General features: G+C 39.8%; 1 protein-coding gene across 2 annotated transcripts in view; it reads right to left on the reverse strand.

Annotated features, from left to right (window-relative positions):
• LOC131072296 (probable complex I intermediate-associated protein 30) overlaps positions 1-23198 on the reverse strand; it is a 148491-nt gene extending 125293 nt beyond the window's left edge. Inside the window, exons 1-2 of one of the 2 annotated variants that reach the window (XM_058008438.2) lie at positions 22920-23198; positions 14332-14445 (exon numbers count right to left, since the gene is read on the reverse strand). In XM_058008438.2, the coding sequence (XP_057864421.2) occupies positions 14332-14445; positions 22920-22971 (166 nt within the window). In that variant the 5' untranslated portion in view covers positions 22972-23198. The remainder of the gene's footprint in view (positions 1-14331; positions 14446-22919) is intronic. The other variant, XM_058008437.2, reaches the window with a different exon arrangement.
• Between the last annotated feature and the right edge of the window lie 640 nt (positions 23199-23838).

Here is a 23838-nt window from a genome sequence, read left to right on the forward strand (position 1 = left end):
GAATTACCCAAAATAATAGGTACCTGAACTCCATTCTGATGTCTGTGTCTGAATGCCTTCACATATGCTGCCAACTGCCTTGTTACCTCAAGTAACACAATTCTGTCTGTCGGATACCTCGGCAACATGTATGGAGGTAAAGGACATCCATGCACTCTAATGTAAGTGAATTTGGGAAACTGAATGAACCAAGCACCGTACCTCTTGATGAATTCCTGGGCATCCTGAGATAATCTATTGTGAATCCCACCTTGCAACGTCCTTGTGATGTTCATCGTGAAAGTATCATTAACTAACTTGTAGTTTTTCCCTGGCGGATGATGCAAGTAGGTATAGGATTCACAAGCTCTGACCTCGCCGGGTCCTCTTCCAATCACTCCTCTGTGAGGTAGTCCTGCATACTCAACACTCCTGATCAAAGCATAGATGACGTACGAACTCATGTGGAAGGACTTAGTAGCCCTGAGTCTCCTCAACTGTACGTCTAAGCAATGGCTAATTATCCTAGCCCAATGTATCGTACCCTTTCCTTGAACAATCACCTGGATGAAGTAAAACATCCACTTCTCAAAATAGAAGGCATGAGGTGCTCCTGTAACTCGGTTGAGCATAGTAATCAAATCTCTGTATTCCTCCTGGAAATCAATCCGGTGCGGTGTGTTCGGTACCTTGCTTAGACGGGGACGACTCTTGAGTAGCCAGTTCTTGTTGATTATGCTTAGGCAAGCATCTGGATCATCATCGTACACTAATCTGGCTCCTTCAATGCTCTTATATATCATGTCCCTGTGCTCTGGAAGATGGAAAGCTTCACTTATATCTTCCTCTGAAAGGTACGCCAAAGTGTTTCCCTCATTGGACACAATTGTCCTGGACTGTGGATTGTAGTGACGGGCACACTCGATCATCAACTCGTGGCACTGAATAGCTGGAGAAAAACCGGCCACCTTGATGATGCCACTCTCTATTATTCTCCGGGCGACAGGTGATGGCTTGCCAATGTAAGGGACCTCTCGAAACTTCTTCGTGCTAAAGTTCCCCAAGTTTGTATCTCCAATGTTGCTCCACTTCGACACGATCTTGGTCTCCACTTCTTCGGTCTTCTGATCTTCTTTCATGAGAGCTGAGCGATTGGTGGATGCTCCCGCCTTCGGGGTCGCCATACCTCATCGCCCTGGTCCCTTGGAGAGGGACAGGAGCGATCCATGATTTTGTCATGTTTTCAACGTTCATCTCCTTCCTTTCCACGTTCAATATCAATCATTTTGATGGGTCCTTTGAGTTAGATCGTCTTGCATGTGTGCTTAAGTGCCTTTGGATGTTCATCGCCCTGGTCCTTGTCCAAAGGATAGGAGCGATCTCCATGTTTTCACGTAGACCTCGCATTTTTGATCTTCGATCCTTCTTTGTAGAGCGAATAACATCTTCGTTCGTTCCTTCTATGCTCGTTCCATTTGTTTGCATGTGGTGTTTGTGCATTTAGAGGGATCATCGCCCTTGTCCCTTGGAGAGGGACAGGAGCGATCCATGTCTTTCTCCATAATCTTAGCAACTTTAAACTTCAATCTTCGTTGTGATGTCTTCCAAACGCCGTCCTTTACCTTGTTCATCCTCGCCTTGCCTTGACTGTGAAGGATTATGAGTGCTTTTGATGGGATCGCCTTGGTCCTTGTCCAAAGGACAGGAGCGATGTGAGCTTTTAGCATGTTTGACGATGTTTGGACGTTCAAGACTCTTGCATGTGATCTTCAAACGATGTCTCGAACCTTGTATGATCTTGTGGAGTATTTGACTTGGCATGAACTCGAAACAAAACGAAGAATCCAAAGCAAATCGCCCTGGTCCCTTGGAGAGGGACAGGAGCGATATGGTCTCTATGTTTAATTTGATGATCATTTTACGTTCAAAATCCTTTTGTATCACCCTCTAATCATGCCATGGACCTTCTACAATCTCGCAAAACTTTGACCTTACGTAAATCTTGCATGAAGTGGCCAATATATCCAACATCGCTCTGGTCCCTTCCTGAGGGACAGGAGCGAAGTTCATCATTATGTGCTTGTTCTTGTTTTTACCAACTTGCAATCATCTTCATTACGTGAAATGATGTCCTTTCGACCCTCTTGGTTGCTCGAAACTTGTTTGCCTTTTGAAATTTACGCCATTATAGAGATATCGCTCTGGTCCCTTCCTAAGGGACAGGAGCGATCTGGGTCTTAGAGTGTAAATCTCTTCATTGTGATGACCTTTAAGTGCTTGTGCTCGATGAAGATGTCTTGAAATGTCCTTGCCACCCTCGTTCCTTGTCTTAGAAGGTCTTGAACTTGGAGGAACGGCCTTGAACCACTGTATTGCCCTGGTCCCTTGGAGAGGGACAGGAGCGATCCATCCCTTGTGGCCTTCATTCCACTTTATCAGGTCCCAAATTTATATTCAACGGACTCGTCATGCTCTACCCCATTCATCCATGCCTTGATATCGTCTGCAACTTGGCAAGAAAATCAATTATAACAAAAATCACTCTGGTCCCTTGGAGAGGGACAGGAGCGAACTAGGCCTTTTGGGACCCTTGTGGACGTTTAAAAATCTTCAATTTGTATTCAATGAGTTCATCTCATGCTCTTCCTTGCCTTTGGACGTAAACTTGTCTTGATTTTTGCCTGGATTTTGCCCAATGAAGGACATCGCTCTGGTCCCTGGGAGAGGGACGGGGGCTATAAGGTACTTCGCCCTGGTCCCTTGGAGAGGGACAGGAGCGAACTTTGCATTCTGGACCATTCTCCTTTGTGTTAGCACTTCAAATTATATTCATTTGGTAAAGCATCTTCCTTTGGACCTCTTCAAATCATCAAGTCAACGAAATCTCGCAAGGACAAGGCAAAATTTGATTTGTAGCTCCGGTTCTTCACTGAGGGACAGGAGCGATTTTCCTCCTGGAGGCGTTTCAGTGCTCTTGAAAATCTTCAATTTATATTCAATGGAAAGATCTCGCCGTTCTCCATCACTTCCAATTTGAAATTCGTCTTGACTCTGCAGGAATAGTGAGATATTTGGAAAAGAGCTCCCGTCCTTCACTGAGGGACAGGAGCGATTTTGCTCCTACAGGCCAAAATAACATGATTTTTCACATTTTAACACTTCACAAGGCAAAAACAAATCATTTCCAATGCCCAGGATCAAAGATCAAAAAAGTCAAAATTTAGTCAAAATATTCAATCGGACAAAAATTCACACTTCACTCTCAACACTTAGACAAATTTAAGCTCTGCATCAACATTCCAATTGAACATTAAACCATTCCGGCGAATTCATTGCATTCAAAATTTGCATCCTAGAAAAGGAAGCTCAAAAGCTCTCAAAAACGACTGGATTTTGGCCCGAAAAGACAAAAATAAAAACCCTAAGGCTTGACCCTAAATCTAGACAACTAACTGACTAACAAAATCCTAAAAACGAAAGCGAAAACGAACGAAAAACAAGCAAAAGAGAGGGGGTCCCCATTTGCGATGGGGCGATGTGTGAAATGGTCACAACATCTGGCGACACCACTGAGAAATGTTGCAAAACATTTGGGAATCAATCCTTCTAAAAGAAAACTCAGAAAACTTCCCTCAACAAATCCAGGAGTTAAGAAACACTTACAAGAAGAGACCATCATATTGAGACAAAGTATCAAGTCCACAGTTACCCATGTGTGTGCAAATGCGTTAATTCCCCTCAACAAGACAATCATGGTCTTCAAGTTCCCCTGTGATAAGCTACGTAGTTCGTCTAAACTCCAAAAGCATCTTGGATAGAGCCTCGCTGCCAGTCAGACGTCTATAGTCCTGACGAGGTTATCGCCGCAAGCTCACGAATATTGCTCCATTGCCAGCCAGGCGTTTATAGCCCCGATGGAGTTACCCGTAAATTCCCTTTAGCCAATTTGATATTTCCTTTTAGCTCATTTCTTTCTTTTGATTTTTCTCATTTTTTCATCTTTTCGTTTGATACTGCTTTTCAGTTCTGTCAATTCTTTGGCTCGTGAGTATTGAAAACTCACTAGGGTTTGAGGATTGCGGTGGCGCTGAAGCTAGACTTTAGATTTTTCACTGATCACAGCTTCGCCTGTAAACCATAATGACTCGGAGATTATAAGTGTGTGAAAATATAATAACTGAAGGACAAAATACGTGAGTTCAATAAGCTAATCTACTTCAATGCAAATACGTCCTGACTCAAAGCTTCATTAAAAGAAACTCCCTTTGTAATTCCAAAAGACCTCATGATTTTCCAAATGCACCCAACAACCTAGCGGGAAGTCAGAGCGTTACATAACAAAATCACCCACTGTCAAATGGATACCCCTCAGGACAAAACAACTAACCTAAAACAAAAACAAAACACCTAAACCTAAAAAAAAAAAACGAAAAAAAACAAAAAAGGGAAACAAAACGAGAAACAAAAACAAGCAAACGAAAAACAACGAAAGCAAACTAAACTAACTATGTACAAGGGAAGGCCTTGGCATTTTAGGATTGGAAATAATGTTTGAGATATCTCCCATTGACAGGCAACGGGATGTCCTCTCCTGTTAAAGTCTGCAACCTAAATGCATTTTCTCCCAATATCTCTAAAATTTGATAAGGGCCCTTCCAGAGCTTATCAAACTTATCATGTTCACCTCGTTTCTCATGTGCTTTGTCCCAATACAGGACGAGGTCTGAAATTCGGAACGCCTTGACTCTTGCTTGTCGATCAAACCATCTCTTCACCACTCCTTGGTGTTTAGCAAAGCTCTCTAGTGCCTGATCTCTCTTTTCTTCTAGGTTCATCAACTGTGTCAATTTGGCCTGCACTGCATCAGTGTCTTCCATGTACTCCTGAATGAATCTTAAGGTCGGAATCCTGAGTTGCATGGGGAAGACTGGGTCTTGGCCATAAACTAGAAAATAAGGCGAAATGCCTAATGCGTTCTTTGTTCTGACTCTGTCTGCCCATAAAGCAAATCTCAATTGGGTGTGCCATTCTCTTGGACTTCTCTCTAATAATTTCTTGATGACGCTGAGCAAATTTTTGTTTGTGGATTCTGCTAACCCATTACCCTGAGGATAATAATTTGATGAAAACTTGAGGGTTATTCCGTACTCAAAAGCCCAATTTGAGAATCTCAATGATGTGAACGCCGATCCATTGTCGCAAACCAACGCATAAGGGCATCCAAACCTTGTGATTATGTTCTCCTCTAGAAACTTGATTACAACTTCAGTAGAACAAACCTTAAGTGCTTGTGCCTCTGACCATCTGGTACAATAATCTGTAGCTGTAATGATGTACTTGTGTTGTGCTGAGGATGCGGGGTTGATGACACCAATAAAGTCCATTCCCCATTTAGCAAATGGTCTGGCTTCAATCACTGGATTCAGTGGCATGGCAGGATTTCTTTCTCTAAAAGCTGCGACTTGACATGTGTGGCAAGTCCTAATGTGATTGAATGTATCTTTAAAAAGCGTAGGCCAGTAATATCCTGCTCTTAGGATCTGGTGAGCTGTGGCGAGGTTGGCTCCATGTCCGGTTCCAAACTTGGAATGGAAATGTTCAATTATCTGCTTTGCTTCGTCTTTGCCAACACATCTCAGGTATACTCCTTCATAGTTTTTGCGGTATAAAACAAATCCTTGAAGCATGTAATGTTGACACTTTAATCTTAATGCTCTCTTTTGTGTAGGTGTCATATGAGCAGGACATCTATGATTAAGCAAGTATGTCACAATATCTTTGTACCATTCATCATGAGTGACATCTTCTAATTCATAAATTTGTTGAACTAATCCTGGCCCATCTATTGCCAATGTCTGCGCCAAAGCTTGTCCTCGGACAAGTTTCATGGGCTGGATCTCAATATCAAATTCTTGGATAATGGCGACCCACTTTCCTCTTCTTTCTCCTAATTCATTTTGCATGAGAAGAGTCTTGACGGCTGCATCGGGCACTATTGCATAAATTTTGGCTCTCAGGAGGTAATGTCTGAATTTCTTCACTGCCTTTACTAATGCGTATGCTTGCTTTTCAACATTTGGATATCTCAGTTCTGCATCTTTCAACGGAGTGCTCATGAAAGCAATTGGGTTTTCGTCCCTCTCTTCACTTCTTTGGGTGAGAATGGCGGCACAAGTGTAATCGGAGGCGAAAGAATATAAATAAAAAGGTTTGAGATAATCTGGACTGATCAACACTGGTGCTTCTGAAATTGCAGTCTTTATTTCTTCAAATGCCCTTCTGGCTTGTGGAGTCCATTCAACCTTTGCATCTTTCTTTAACATTTCATTCAATGGTCTGACAATCTCGGCAAATCCGGTAATGAACTTTCGGACGAAGTTGATCTTGCCGAAAAATGACTTGAGCTCTTTCTTGCTTGCTGGCAAATTGATAGTAGATATGGCCTTCACTCTTTCAGGATCGATAGATATTCCTTTTTCTGAAATGGCATGTCCTAAAAGCCTTCCTTCTGTGACTCCAAATATGCATTTCTTCGGATTAAGGGAGACACCGTATCTTCTGCATCTTTGGAAGACTGTTCTCAAGTCGTCCACATGATCTTCTCTCTGTCTGGAGAAAACTGTGATATCATCCATATATATAATAATGCATTTACCAATTAAATCTCTGAAAGCGATATCCATAGCTCTCTGGAATGTGGCCCCGGCGTTTATGAGTCCAAAAGGCATTCTCTTATAGGCAAACGTTCCCCATTTGGTGGTGAAAGCAATCTTCAGTCGATCTTCAGGTTAGACTAGGACTTGATTGTATCCTGAATATCCATCTAGGAAGGACATCATCTGTGATCCATTGACGATCTGCAATACTTCATCTAATGATGGGAGCGGATAATTATCTTTCTCTGACGCTCTGTTGAGATTTCTAAAATCAACACACAATCTGATCTCTCCATTTTTCTTTCTAACAGGTACCAGGTTGGCGACCCACATTGAGTGTCTTACTGGGAAGATGATTTTAGCTGTGAGTAACTTCTTCACTTCTTGGTATATCAGCGGTTCCAACAAAGGGTTGACGGGTCTTTGTCTTTGCCTAAATGGCTTGCTTCCTGGCTTCAACGGGATTGTGTGAGTGATAATTGCAGTGTCGTAGGTCTTGAGATCTTCATAGCTCCATGCGATGACATCTGGGAAGTCCCTCATGTTTTTCAGGATTCTATCTCTTTCAGTCGCTGCGCAGGACTTTCCAATGAAGACATTTTTAACTTGTGCCTCATCACCTAGATTGATTGCATCACACATATTGCCTTCTACATTGTGATTTTTCTTTTCTTTCAACTTGTCAGGATCAAAAATCCTTTCCAATTCTACCATTCCTTTTGGAATAGTGTTTGTCTTTAAGTTGAGGACTCCTTCAGCATCGAACTCAGCTTCACCTACTTCATCTTCATCTATGATCTGTGTTAAGAAGACGTCCGTGTTGGTTAGGAAGTCTAGAATATGCTTGTCGTCTTCGAAAACTTGGAAATTGGTAAGGTTATCTGGGACTGAAGGAACTGATACTAATTCGACTGTAAACTTCTTCAATCCTTCCATTGCTAATGGTATCAGTGAGCTTGCGGCCTGTGCAAGTGAATTGGCCACTTGATTCTGATGTCTATAAATTGAATTGATATTGAAAGCATCAAAACTTTCAATTAGATCCCAGACTCGATTTCTGTACTTGGTTAATCTTTTGTCATGGCAAACATATTGCTTCCTGATTTGCCTTATTGCAAATATACTTGCAGTATCTTCGCCCCCTTTTGGATGGCTAACAGTAATCCATGAACCAAAGATTCATATTCTGCTACGTTGTTGGTGCAAGGGAACTGCAATCTGTGAGCGGCAAGGTATGTTTCTCCTTTAGGATTGATCAATTCATATCCAGCTCCAGATCCTTGTTTGGATTTAGATCCGTCGAACCTTAATGTCCATATTTGATTTTCTTGATTTTCTGTTTTTGGACTTTCTTGACTTTCAGATGATGTATCAGATAAGACTTCGTTTTCTGTAGAGCTCTCATCTTCTGAATCTTGAATTTCTTCCATAAGTAGTGTCTGTGGGACTCTTTTGTATATTTGCTCCAATGCGGTCTGGCATAAAGCACAAGATAATTCTGAGTGGACGGCATTGTGAATTCTACACCAATTCGGAAGAAGCAAATCTCGAACGGATGCTAGGTTGCCAAGTTGCACACTTTGCTGGATGTTTCTTTGTACGAACGTTCTGAAGTTTTCAAACATCCCTTCATCCTCTTGATCGGATCCTTGATCGCTTTCAATAACCATCTCTGTCGATTCTATGACCTCTTGCTGGGTATCTTCACCTTGTACATTTTGTATCATCAAGACTTCCTCCACTTTGGGCTTGTACGTTCCTAGATCGGACTCTAAAAATAGGACTTCATTGTCTTCCCCATATTCAGTTATCATCAACCTCAACCTTGGAGTGCTATCAATTTTAATCTGGTTCGGGACTCCTCTCCATGGTAGCCACATGTGTGCAAAATCGGTCGATACATATCCATTCAATTTTCGTGACCAATCTCGACTTAGGAGCATCCCATATGAATCTGGAATATCCACTACTGAAATATCTATAAAATTCTGGACTCTTGGATCCGCGGCCAATTGCATGTGGATGTTGTTCAATTCTCCCATGACTGGAACTTCTGTCTTGTCAAGCTGAGTGACCTTCCTCTTGGTAGGTGCGGGAGTTATTCCAAGTCTTTGACAAACGGCTAGAGGCATCACGTTGCTTGAGGCTCCGGAATCATAAAGGCAATTGTGCAATAATTTTCCAAATATTCTAACTGATAGCAAGAACGGGGCCGGTTCGTCCTTTCCTTGAGAAGGAGCTGAAGAATCGCCATTGTGTTCTTGATGTTTGACTTGATTAATCTTTGAATGATCATCCTTTGCTGGGCTCTCCTCTTTCGAGTGACTGGCTTTGCTTGTAGATTTTCCCTTTTTAACCACATCTTTCTTGATTGCGACTTCCTTTTCGGGAAGAACCAAGTTAGTGGTGAGGTTCTCTTTGACTGTAGGCTGAGCTTTCCTGGTCTCACCCCTTTTTAGTAATATTTTTCCTTCCAACATATCTTCCTTTTTAGCTGGGAAGGTTATTGTTTGAACCATGCATTCATTTTGTTCAGATTGTCCTTGGGAATCGCCTTCCTCTTGAGTCATATTGATAGTGGCTTGAACATTTGACCTTGTTGTACTAGGCTCACTTAGGCTATTGATCACCGCATCTTTAATTTCTGACACCTTTAGCAACTCATAGAGTGGTAGACTTACCTTGACTTTCTTGAGTTCATCCAATACCAAGGCGGCCAATCTTTTCATTTCATTACCCGCGGGAGGTGAAATATTCCTTTGTCTGTATTCTTGCGCGTTCTGCGGGTACTCTGGAACGTTGCTGGCTTGGGGGTCTGGCGGAGTTGAGAAATTGTTTGGAGGGATCGACGTTGTTAAAGGTTCAGGATTCCTCTGATTCCTGTGATAAACTCTTTGGTTCACTCCTCCTGATGATTGATGAAATACTTCCTTTATTCCTTCTACTAGGACACTGTCGTTCAATGGTGGGAAGTAGTATTCTGAATCCTCAACAGGTCCATTTGCAGATGCTGGCGGAAACTGGGATCCTGGTGGTACCATCGGTCCATTGGCCGACTCTGGAGGAAATCTCCCATTTTGCACTTGACTAATTTCTTCTTGTGAATATCTGCAGGTTTCAACGATCATGGCTTGACCATATTGCGTGGTTGGAACAATTTCATATCCTGTGGTGGGAGGATTTTCAGGTGGATTAGTGGTACGCATCTCCTGTTGAAAAATGTCGGCTGCAATTTTGAATTCAGGACACTGCAACTCGGAATGTTGGTTTGTGTTGTGGAGTCTGCACCAACTGGACAAGGCTGCTTCGGCTAAAAACACTTTGCTTGAAGAGGGGTTCTCTTGACTTTGCGCATTTGGTGGATTGTCCAAAGGTGTCACCACATTTCCATTGTTTGGAGCTGTGTTCCAAGGTCTCCTCTGGAAGCCTTGGTTGTTATTTCCTTGATAATTGTTTCTAAATCCTTGATTATTGTTTCCTTGGAAATTTTGATTGTTCGTGTGTTGGCCATGGTTGGCCCTCTGCATGCTTTGGAGCTGGTTATTCTGGTTCCTCAGGTGGGTTACCTCGGTCGATAGCCTCTTGACTTGTTCAATTAATTCTTTCATTTCGTCCTTTTCTTCTTGTGTCCTTGACGAGCTTGTGGCATTTTGCAGGTACACAGGTTGTGCGGGTGGAGCTTGAGAAATTGGGGCTCCAGGGTGAAGGACAAACTGATTTGCCGGTTGTACGCTCGGATAAGTTGCCTGTGGAATTGGATTCATGACTGGAGTTTGGTTGGCCAAGGCCGTACCAACTGCCTGCATCTGGTTCGGTGCTGCGACAGGTCCCATGTGAAGAAGTGGCCCAGTGATGTTTTGCCCCATGTGCTTACTTACTTCAATAGCCTTTGCATAGGCCGCATTTAGATCATTCGGAGTCGGATGTGTCCTTACAAACATAGCTGTGAGATGATCTAAGGCTCCATAGTAAATTTCTCTTGGATCTGCAATGAGATAAGGAGGACGCAACATTGTGTATGCGCGGTGAAATCTGTTGTTGAAGGAAGTAATAGGTTCATGTTCTCTCCTTCGAACTTCAACAAATTGTCTGTACAACTCTGCTGGTGTAGTTGGGATGCCAAATTTAGCAATGAATGCGTCTTTCATCGCGTCCCAAGTCCTGATGGACCCTGTAGGTAAGTGAATAAACCAAAAGTATGCCTCTTCTCCCAATGAGTAGGGAAAAAGCCTACATGCCACATCTCCATATTCAATTTGTCTATTACGAAGAAGGTCTTCGAACATCTTGATGTGATCTTCTGCCGTGCGATGGAAATCACTGACATTGAACTTGGAACAAAAGTGCTCTGGATTCTTCGGCATATCATGGTAAACTACAAATTCCAACGGTGATGGATTGTTGACTAGCCACGTTGCACCATTAAGTATATGAGGAGGAGGAGGAGGAGGTGGAACACGTTGAGCCATTGTACTCGCTGAAGTCGAACTTGATGAACTAGCTTGGCCCTTTGTTTGTGAAATTGCCTGGATACTAGATTGGATCGCCGCTTGAACTTGTTCTTGAAGAACTTGTGATGACTCAGGAGATCCTTCCAACCTTAGTTCGAACTCTTTGGGAGTGTCTTCTCTTTTAGTTCGCTTTGCCTTGGAAGTAAACTGAAGTTCACTTAGATCCTTGATGCCTGGTGTGGACCTCAACAACCTTTGATGTTTCTCGGGCGAGAAAGAACCAATGCGATCCAGCGTGAAGTCTTGCAAGGATTATTGTAGGTTCCTTTGATTGCGAAGATCTCTAGCTATGACCCTTTGATGTTCTTCGGCTCTATCTTCCTCTTGCTCTAAGATGATCCTGACTCTGTTATATTCGACTTGACTTCTCCTTGCGTTCCAAGCTACTTGATTCAATTCGGAAATGATGTCCTCTTGGGTATTGCCTACTTGCAAATTGGGTTGCACTACTTGATTCAATCCTTCATTTGGCAACACCATTGTACTTCATGATCATGCTTGCAATGTATTTCTCTTTTCAAAATCTTCGGACTTCGAACTTTCGGAAACTAAGAGACCTCCCTCTAGCGCCAATTCTGTTGACGTGTATTTTGTACACAATCATACACAGAATAAAATACCAATAGGCATCTTATCCTCTCTTGAGAAAATAGTCTCTAACTGCTGAAGATCTGCAAAAAGGATCAGTTAGGTAGACTCCAAGTTCCTTTTAGTTTAGTAAAATCTTCGAGCTTTAGAATGCGTAAGACCCCTTGGAGGAAACAGCAAATCACATCATACCACTAAAAAGCTTGTCCACACGTAGAGACCCTACTAAAAGAACCTTGGAGTCTACCTAACTGATCCTTTTTGCAGATCTTCAGCAGTTAGAGACTATTTTCTCAAGAGAGGATAAGATGCCTATTGGTATTTTATTCTGTGTATGATTGTGTACAAAATACACGTCAACATTAGTGCAACCTCAAATTGCTCTTCACTCTTCACTTCTAAGGTGACAACAGGTTTAATATCTTGCATAAACCATGCATCCTTATTAAACTCCATAAGCATATCTTTGAAAATGAGAGTCTCCTTGACTGATCGATCTTCAAAAATTTCCTCTAGTGGTTGCTCAAATACTGACATTAATGGTAGCACCACCACAAAGTGCCCTTCCCTCTCTATCTCCATTTGTTCATGTTCAAGGATGCTTGAAAGTTCTTCACTTGACTCTTCTTCATGTAGCTATATATATATATATACAAATAAAGGTCTGCTTTGGAGTTGTTTATTCAAAGGGTTAAAGTTTGTGTTTCAGTATTTTAGAATTATTTCATAAATTTCTTCAATATTTGCAAAAACACAAAAAAAAATCAGAACCTAGAAAAAACCATAAAAAAATTAAAAAATTAAATATCCACCAAGGGGTGGGATATTTCACAATTCAAATGGTGTACCAGTAGTTGTTTTCCAAGTGGTTCTATAGGCCCAAATAGCTTCTGAAAGTCTAGATGCTCAATCCTTCTTGTGAAGAGAAACTGTCTTAGTTAGAATTGACTCATTTGTTTGTCACCTCTAGTTCTCTATTGGACAGAGGATGGTAAGGTGTGGACTTCCTGTGTCTGAAATTGTATTCACTGATCACTGAATAATGCTTGGGTTAATGTTTAATCCCTGAACTATGACAATTTCCCTTGGAACTTCATAGCTGGTGAATATCTTCTCATAAAAGAATGTTGGAACCTTATTGTCCTTATATGTTTCATGGCTTTGACTACCACCCATTTTGTCAAATAATCTGTACATGCGAAGATGTATTCCTCGTTGTTTGAAGGTGTATCAATAGGACCTATAAATCAAGCCCCCATTGAACAAGGGGTGTCAAAACTAGTTGAAGTTGCAGAGGCATCCCATCTAGTCTGGTAGGTATACCCATTCTTTGGCATCTGTCACAATGTCTAGTGTATTTGACTGTCCTTATGCAATGTTGGCCAATATTAACTTCTATTGAGCACTTTCAAAGCAATCTTCATGGCAGCCAAGTGACCTCCACAGAGTTCATCATGGCAGGAATAGAGGATGTCATGGATTTCATCTTCATGGATGCATCTCCTCATCACCTTATCAGGCTCTGTATAGAAGACGTAGCCAAATATCCAAGAATATGGAAAGCACTTCTCCACTAGTTGGCACCTTTCTCTAGATCAGAAATATGGAGGTGTCCTTCCAGACACAAGGTAGTTTGCAATATCAGCATACAATGGAGTCTACACTTGCAAAGCAAAGAGATGCTCATCTGGAAAATAGTCATCAATGACTTGTTCAGACACTACATTTGTGAGCCTAGAGAGAAAATCTACAACATTGGCTCTAACAGGTTTGTCTACTATAGTGATATCAAATTCTTGCAACAAAAGTAACCATCTGACCAATCTACCACTCACAACCAATTTGTTCATTAAGTACCTAATGGCTACATGATCTGTATGTACCCATTTATATAGTGTCTAAATTTATTGATGGCATAGATGACTGCCAACATCTCCTTTTCAATGACTGTATAATTAAGCTATGTTGCCTACAAGTTTTTACTGACATAGTAGATGGCATACTCAACTACTCCCTCTTTTTGTACAAGGACTGCCGCAATAGCATGATCTTAGGCATCAATGTGAATGTGGAATGGAAGATTCTAGTTTGGTGCTTTAAGGATAGGTGTTTTAGTTAATGATCCTTTAGTGCTTGAAAGACCTCTTATTATGCATCAGTCCATTCAAATTTTGCATCTTTTGTTAGTAGAACAAATAATTGTTATCCAATCTTATTGAAGTCCTTAATGAAACTCCTATAGTAGCCTGCATGTCCTACAAAACTTAAAACATCCTTTTATTTGACAAGGACTAGCAGATTTTTTATTACCCCTATTTTGGTAGGGTTCACTTGTATTCATTGCTTAGAGACATAATGTCCCAGCACTACACCTTCTTCCATCATCATGTAACACTTTTCATTTCTTAGCAACAGGTTCTGATCAACTTATAGGCAGCTTTGCAGTTGCAACAATTCTACAAAAGGAAAGTACTAAAATTTTCCAAGGAAAAAAAAACAAAAACCTATGCAAAAGTTCAATCAGAGCCCAAAAAAATTAATGTGGCATAACAAATCTTTTCATGAAAAGTGGCATCAATCACAGGGAAAATAATTACCACCATATTCAGAATCAGCATACAATTTCCATCTTCTTAGATCATCCTTTGATCGGAAACTAAATATTTCTGTCTCAGTAGGTGGTGTTAGATCTTCTAACTTCCAGGAAAGTGCTGCAAGGCAAGACAAGGCACCCAGTTACTACTGAACTGACCAAAGTACGTATTAGGTAATGTGCCAGTGCAGAAAGAAATCATGTCTACATTTTCTTCAAACAAAGAACATTTGCATATTTCAATTTAACACAGAACCCCATTTCGATGTCCAATATAAAGAATATCTCCAATAATTGAGAAGAAATTCAAAAAAATGAATAAGGTTGTTCGCAATATAATATCAGCACTTAAGGTAAGGGATTCGCACACTAAAGAAAAACTTTTTTTCATCAACTTAAGCACTCAAATAGCCCAGGCAGAAAATTTTCTTTAAGACAAAGCTGCAAACAACCTCTAAGGCTCTTAGTAGTTTGCTGTGTTGAAACTTGAAACATCAATATGTAGTAATAGAGACAAAATTTTAGGAAACCTCCAGTGTTCACTGCTCCAGTATTTTAGCATTGGATCCATCACATACAGTAACTTCAAATAAGTTTGCTACATATTAATGGGAATATAACCAATTTCCCATTTTAAAGCTTCACAACTTTAATATCCTAAATGTAATTCAAGCTACCCAATCAAAATAATTAAATAAGAGATGGAAACAGAAACAGAAAAATTAAAGCTAACAAAATTGTGCCTCTTATTGGTGATTCATCATTTATTTTGCATTGGTTTTAGACTCTGATTACTATTCAGAAATCTTGTGTCAAATTCTTGAGTTCTCTATTATTAGCACCATGGAATCATTTCAAGGCTTCATTACCCTTGCTTTTGAGTAATTAGACATCACTGCGTAAATTTTCTTATTTGATCTTATCAAGGCACTCATTGAGAAGAATTTTGAAAACCGGTTTTATATCGCCAGTTCTCGTGATGTTCACAAGAGGCTTCCAAATATTCATAAAAAATTACGCTCTTCAATTTTAAAATCAAGTTTCTTTTCGCTTGTCCAATTCACAGATAAATCTGCAAGTAAAACAAATTCCATTCTAAAATCCTATTCTATCATTGATTATGAAATAAACAATGAAAGAGTATAAGGTGGTATGAGAAATGAAATGCGATAAAACCAATTGAAGGTTAGATTGGAACGAATAGAACCATACAAACACAACACAGAATTTCACAATTCATATAAGCATGGTGCAATCATCAAAGGAAATTAATTAAAATAATTGATTTTCAAAACCCAACAAATCATACAGCTGTTGTGTTGTAAACAAACACACCCCCATTGCAAATGGGGGCCTGTTGTGACCTTTTTCACACATCGCCCCATTGAGAATGGGGACCCTCCCTTCAAGGCTTTATTACCCTTGCTTTTGAGTAATTAGACATCACTGCGTAAATTTTCTTATTTGATCTTATCAAGGCACTCATTGAGAAGAATTTTGAAAACCGGTTTTATATCGCCAATTCTCATGATGTCCACAAGAGGCTTCCAAATATTCATAAAAAATTACACTCTTCAATTTAAAAATCAAGTTTCTTTTCGCTTGTCCAATTCACAGATAAATCTGCAAGTAAAACAAATTCCATTCTAACATCCTATTCTATCATTGATTATGAAATAAACAATGAAAGAGTATAAGGTGGTATGAGAAATGAAATGCGATAAAACCAATTGAAGGTTAGATTGGAACAAATAGAACCATACAAACACAACTCAAAATTTCACAAATCATATAAGCATGGTGCAATCATCAAAGGAAATTAATTAAAATAATTGATTTTCAAAACCCAACGAATCATACAGCTGTTGTGTTGTAAACAAACACACCCCCACTGCAAATGGGGGCCTGTTGTGACCTTTTTCACACATCGCCCCATTGAGAATGGGGACCCTCCCTTTTTCCTACTTTCTAGGGTTTTTGTTAGAGCCTTGCAACCTTCAGGCATCAGTATTGTCAAGTTTGTCAGTTTTGAGCGACCTGAGTTTTGAACATTATGAGTCAGTGTGCAAGCCATGATTAGAACAGAGTCTAAACGTCGTCATTGTGTCTAGATAGCCCAAAGGACGAAGATCGCAATTGATTTGAGCTATTTTGGACAACTTTCTATTTTTGGAAAGTTTTGCTTTTTGCTTCTTCCTATTTTTTAGGAAGTTTCGTTTTTGGCATTTTGAGCACGATCCCCAGATTGGCTATTTTTAGAAAGATTTTCCTATTTTTTTAGGGATTCTTTCTTTTTCTATTTTTAGAGAGTGGATCTAGGATTTGCACTGTTCACACTAAGATGCACTGAAATGATCAACAAATTCCTCCTAAAATCCAAGTTTTGACTCAAAAAGCTAATCCCCTAAATTTTAGGAACCCCGAAGAATTCAGTGAGTGATTAAGGCATGGTTTTCAAATTTCAAGATAATCCGGTAAAAATTGCACAAGTTGTGGAGATTTCAAGTTTTGGTCATGAGCTTCCTGATCTTCATGAAGTCCGCCTTGATGTTGGGTGCACAAGTTTGTTCAAGTCCACCTTGGGAAAGGTGAGGTGAGTCATGACCTTCAAAAGGTCCGCCCTATCATGAGTTGAAGTGCGAGCTAGGGTTGAAGTGCGCCCTATCATGAAGAAAGGTGAAGCAAAGTCCGCCCAAGGTGATGAGTGATGGTGCCTAGCTTCAGCAAGGTCCGCCCTCCAAGGTTCCCAAGATGAGTAAAGTCCGCCCTATCATGACGAAAGGTGAAGCAAAGTCCACCATGTGCAAGAGGGAGAGAAGTGATAAAGTCCGCCCAAGGTCGTAAGTTATGGTGCCTAAATCTCCTCAATCCTGCCCATGAAGAAGGTCCAAAGAAGTAAGAAAGTTCGCCCTACATTGCAATCAGCAATGCCTAAGTCAAACAAAGTCCGCCCTATCATGAAGAAAGATCAAGCAAAGTCCACCTTGGGTAATGGTGCTTAAGTATCTCAAACTCCGCCCAAGAAGTAAGGGAAATAACAAAGTTGAAGGATTCTCAAGTCAAGTAAAGTCCGCCCTCCTTCAAATCAAGGTGCATGACATCAAGAAAGTCCGCCTAACCTGCATATGGTTCCCAACTTCTATGAAGTCCGCCCTAGGGAAGTGATTACAAGGTACATGAAACAAGTAAAGTCCGCCTTGGAGGTGTTGAGAAAAGAATCAAGTGAAGTTTACCTTGAGGATGAGGAAATATGGCTAAGTGTATTAAGTGGTGCAAGTCTGCTCAAGAAGTAAAACATGTGGTGCCTAAGTGTGGAGAAGTCCGCCCTTGATTAAGTGAATGGTGCACAACCTTGGTGAAGTCCGCCCAAGAGAATAATCAAGGTGCACATCCCTCACCAAGTCCGCCTAGTACACATTGAATGGTGCATCAAATCAGTGAAGTCCACCCAATCTGCAAGGTAAAGTGGTGCATGAAATCTGTAAAGTCCGCCCTAGGGAATGGTTGCAAAGTGCACAAGTCAAACAAAGTCCGCCTTAGGAAGAAAGTTGAAGGGTCCAATGCAAGGTAAAGCCTGCCATGAGTCATGAAGAGAGCAAAGTCCTCCCTCTGCTGCAGATGAAAGGTTCCTAAGTGAATTGAACTCCGCCCAAGAGTATAACATGAAGTGCACAAACTCATGGAAGTCCGCCCAGCAATATGGAGTGGTGCAGGAAATAGACAAAGTCCACCCAACTCATAAGGAATGGTACACACATCCCTCCAAGTCCGCCCTACCTCAAGTGCAAGAAGAAACACTTCAAGTAAAGTCCGCCCAGCAACATTTTGCAGAGGGAAACAAAGTCAGTCAAGTTCGCCCTCATGAGAAACATGCTAAATTTAGAGAGAAGCAATATTCCTATGTGATATCAGCACAATCTCTTGATCAAGTTTGAACTAAGTGCAGATTTGGAAAGTTTTTGAAAGAATAATATGGAAGATCAAATCCGATTTGCAAACTGAAAACCAAAATAGAAACTTCCATTCAGACTGAGATTTATAATTCAGTTCAACTGAGATTTAATTTAGAAACTTTCTCTTGCACTTTGAAGGACTAAAGACTAAAGTAGAAACAAAATTCAAGAGGATCTTCTTTGTTTCTAAATGCAGAATTCAAACTCTATACAAATACTTCATTCATTTCTTTCATTTCAACAGTTTGAGTTTGGAGAGCAAGATACTTGAAGAGAAGATTATTTCAGAGCTTCAGGAACAGTTCAAGGATTTTTCTAAGGCATTTACAAGAGGGAGAAGTGAAGATTTTCACACCAAGCATCCTTTCTACTCATTTCTTGTCTAGATTTTGAAGGTGACGGGTATTCGAGGCAGATTGGTTAAGTTTTTCAATCTAATTTTCAAATTTTGATGGAGTTTTCAAGGAAAATGGAGTTGGTTTTCACAACTTAGTTTATTTTTCAGACATTTCCCTATATCCAAATCTGATTTTGACATTCATTTCGCGAATTTTGGGACTGAGTTGTTCATTTTCAGAGCAATCAAAGACAAATTTCACTCCCAAACCTTCAAATCAGATTAAGTTTTCAAGGGTTTCTAAAATTTCTAAGTGTTCGCAGCTTGCTGAAGGCTTAAAGTGTTGAGGAAGTGGAGAATCAGAGCACACTTTGCCATCAAACCTTCAAAGTTTCCGCTCAAAATGAGGATTCTAATTTAATTTCTTTTGGTTTTGCAGGTTTTGGATGATGGCTGAACGCGATGAATGGTTTTGCAGGTTTTGCAGGTTTTGGATGATGGCTGAACTTTAGATCATATCAATTCATATTTGCGAGGAGTTATCCAAGGCTTTTTACCCTCCTCCCGCGCAACATAAATTGGCAGCTGAAGGCGGGATCATCGCAGAAAACACGAATGGAGTTTCAAGCCAAATTCAGAATTGAAGACATATCTTTTAGTGGAGGGGTCACATCTCTTCATCCCCTATTGCCTTGCAAGAGTTACAACCTTTCATCGCTGCAGTTGGAGAATGATATATTAATTTTTATTAAATATCTTTTATTGCAGAAATCGCTGCCCACATTTATTGTTTACAATCGCTGCCCACATTTATTGTTTACATTCCCTTTGCCTGGGTTGTCCTCCTTCACCAATCGCCACTAATATTAAAAGTCTCAACCTTGGTCGACCTCCTTCACCAATTGTCACTAATATTAAATGGCTTAACCTGGGTCGGTAGGCCCTTAATATGGGTTTAACCTAGGTCGGCCTTCTTAAGGATTTTTTTTTTTCTTGCTTTTAATTTGGACGTCTGAGTTTATTTATATAAGGCAGGGATATGGTAATGCTGAGATCTGTATGTGTACATGGTGGGGACATGACAATAAAATGGTGTCAAGTGTCATCATCATGCAAACTCAAATATCAAAAACACTAATAGTAACACTGCAAAAAATAACAAAAGGAAAAGAAAGAACTCTAACAACCTGACATAAAATGATGAAAATCAAAAAAAGTGTTCAAATCTCAGAACTTGGAGAGTACAATAGTACAATCATAATTTCATAACAAAAAGAGAAGAACAGAATGCACGAGAATACAAGGGAGAGAAATTCAACCATGTGGTGCTAAGAGATTTGCTCCAAAATCATGGAAAACTTAACATGTAAAGAGAAAAAAGCAAGTCCTTGGCATGACAATATGAGAAGTTAATAAACGTTAAGTGCAAGTAGATACTAAACCCGCCTATTCTAAACATGAAATAACACTCATATTTAGCCACAATGATTTCAGCCAACTACTTTCAAAACCCTATAGTTTACAGAAAGGATAAAAAGGAATAAACAAATCTGAGAATTCTCCTGGCCCCAATTCCAATAATTTCAATGCAAATAGAACATGTTTAGCAGTCTATCTTTAGAAGATAAGTGCAAATTATATATAGGTTTTTAGAAACCTTCGGAGTGTCACACACAAAGACCACAATCAAGTCCCATTTTACACAAGCTACACCAACTTCCTAGCATGACAATATGAGAAGTCAATAAACATCTAATGGCACCGATTACTAGACCCATCTGATACAAACATGAATAAAATTCAGACTTAATCATGACAGTTTGAACTCATTGTTTTCAAAAACCTACAATATGTGGAAAGGATAAAAGAGGAAAGAAATATTCTAAGAATTCTCGTAGCCCCAATTCCAGCAATTTCCATGCAGGTCGATTATGTTCAAGAATCAACAATCTATCTATAGCAGATAAGTACATGTATATATAGGTTTTTGGAATCTGTGGAGTGTTGTGCACAAGGGCCACAACCAAGTCCAATCTAACACACACTACAACAACCATGTCCCATCACATGACATCCAAAGCTAACACATTTTGGTGTGACATATCCAATTCAATTTCAAAAAATTTAATGAAGGATTGGACAGTACAGGACGAATTATCACCTCCTACCTCCTTTTTAAAGAAAACCTTGCTACCAACAATTCATGCACAAGGTTAAGATATATGTTTACAACTTGCAAATGATGTCTGTAGAAAAATTGAGGAAGTTTTAAAGTCTCACCACTGACATAAAAACCAAGTACTCCAATCTTGTGCTGTCATGTTGCAGTCTTCCCTTACTGTGTTGTGTTCTTCAAAGTGTCAAACATCACCTCCATGTTTAATCTTGTCCATGTTTATCACCACTACAAATTACTCCCACACAAGCTGCCATATCCGATCCATGTGAGCCATTAATCGCAGTACTACGGCCAATTGTCCCCCACTGGATGCAAGTCAAATTAAATTCAGCCTGGAATAATTTTGACGTCTACAAGAGTTACCCTATCTTGGGAAATACCCTTCATTTTCCTTTGATAGTCTGCTTGCCGGATAAGGCAAATCATGCACCATGCTGAAATGATCACATCCTTACAGAGCGTACATTATGAGCTTGAAACTTTATTTTGCTTCAACTACAACACGAACAGCATTGAAATATGGGTCATCAAGTAAGGTTCTTTTGATAATAGTGATCATCGTGTTGTCAGTTTTTCTAGTTTTAGCTAAGTTTTTTGTCTTCTAATTCTAGGTGCATGGTGCTGATTACCACTTTAAATGGTGATGGTTCCCATGACCTCCAAATCCTAGTTCAAGTGGTTGCTGAGGAACAAAGATATAAACCACTCTCTCCTTTATGCCCGTGAAGCTATGTGGAGAAAAGGGCCAAACATTCTCTTCACTAGTATGCTTGCTTCTAGTTCTAATAGTATTTTTATTGTAAATGTACATTCTATTCAGGCTATTTATCGTAGAATTCATTTGTTTGGACTATATCCTTTTTGAGGAGGCAGATTAACTGGTCAGAATTATTGGAAAATTAGAAATAAATCCATGTTTAACCCGTTTTTGAGTTTGGTGCTTACAGTCATTTTCTTTTGTTCCCTCCTTTCCAGCAAAATGTTGGACTCGAGGAAGTCTATCATTCAACCCCTGCATTCACCAGATGATTGATTATTTTGCTCTCCTCTCGAAAGCAGTGAGTTAAAGAAATGTTTCGAAGATTGTAACAGAAGTTCAGCTTTTTCTTTGACAGCTTTACCTTTCAATAATTATAATGCCCATATGTTATTGTGTTCACTATTGATCACCAAGGGTGGGATCCCTTCAAAACAAATATGGTCAAGATTCAAATAAATGTCATCTATAAGCTTTAAAATCATGCTAAAAAACCCCGCTTATTATTGCTTTTTCCCTTGAGGAAGGGGGTGAAGAAAAAGCAAAACTTCCCCAGGCATCTCTGCAACTGTCAGCACTTCTGGCCTTAACAGGGTTAACTCTCAAGATGACATCAAAATTTAAATTCAGACCACCTTCACAAGGAGGATACTACTTGAGAGAGCTTCAATCTTATTTGGCTCCACGCAAAGCCTTGGAATTCTAAGCTTTCACCTCGTTGTTACATATTTTTATTTGTTACATTACGTAGTATGAACTATAAAGTGCATTTCTACCAACATATCGTTTATCAGTACATTGAAATTCTTTGTTTCTTCAGACGGTATAATCCTATGCCAGACTTAGATAAGGAACAAATCTCCGTAGGTCTATAGGTCATCGACAGAATCTTGATTCTGGAACTTTTTTCTTTAAGTCTTTTGTAACGCTGCTGCCAATCTGCCACTGAAGTTATGCCGGGCAGCCCTGGTATGTTGCAATAATGCATATTCATAGGTATTTAACAGGGGGTGCAAAAGATTTAGGAATTTTGAAATAACCCAAAATCAAAAACAAACAAGATAAATGAGGCAGCCAATAAATCGTTGTTTTAAACTATGGTTTAACTGAATGAATTCCCACATACACAGCATGGCTTAGTGCTGACAATACACAGAAATGGAAATTATTATGAATAACATCATGCCGACAATATATTTATTCGACGATCCCAGGCCAAGGCTTCAGATTAATGCAGTTTAATCAAATGCAAAATTTACCACAAAGAGAAATAAATAAAAAACCCTAGACACAAATGAATAAGGAAAATGCACAAACAAATTTACTTTGCAAAATGGAAAGACAAGAAATGGAAAATGTATTGCACCTTTCCGTGTGGCCTTCAAAGAAGATTGCCACAGGGCTCGAAACCTGGACATGTTCGACAACGGTTCGCTGTTTTTTTCTGAAATCTGGTCACTCCGGAGCAGCAATTGAATTGTGGGCCAGATTTTCAAATATATGAAGTAGATGCCGGGGCTGCTCTTGACATAAACTGTATGTCGGTCACATGCGACGCCCCTATGGGTGAATGAAATAAACTTTAGTTTTTTTTAATGCATTCTTTGTTTGAAACGATCGAGTTAACACCATCTATCAACGGTTGACATCATCTCTTGGAAGACGAGTGAACGTTTCTTGGCCTTTGATTTTCATTCAACGGTAATAAATTTTCCCGGACCGTGGGAGATAGAGTCACTAAACAGTCCCCTCTGTTTTTTTAACCTGTTGCCCTGTTGGAGTTTATATGTGTTGGTGTAAATAATTATTCATCATGGATATTATTACACTTACTTAAGTTTACTTAGGATAATGCATTTCATAGTAGTTTGGATATGAGACACTTGGGTGTTTGTGCCACATTGGGATAGTGTGTGTAGGAGAAATTCCACCTCTTTTGGTGTTGATCTTGTTATTACACTATCATATCCACTTATTGTGGAGTGATAATTCCACCTTCGGTGGGTGATCCACCTCATGTGGAATATTATATTATTTCTCCTACCTACCCACACCTATTTCCTACCTACCCTTGTTTCTTATTGAGCCACATGTCATACTTGTGTGCTCATACATATCCCTAGCCTTGCCTATATAAGCAGGCTCATCTACATTGTATGTAACAACAACTATTGAACAACTAGATAATCCAGTTGATTATTGATCATTTTCTATTAATGAGAATACAGTCTATTCTTGTCCCATATTATGTCTCTTTCATGTACATTTCAATGACTTCTTGATCT

Source organism: Cryptomeria japonica, chromosome 10 (assembly GCF_030272615.1).
Source record: "Cryptomeria japonica chromosome 10, Sugi_1.0, whole genome shotgun sequence".
In the NCBI taxonomy this organism is placed as follows: Eukaryota; Viridiplantae; Streptophyta; class Pinopsida; order Cupressales; family Cupressaceae; genus Cryptomeria; species Cryptomeria japonica.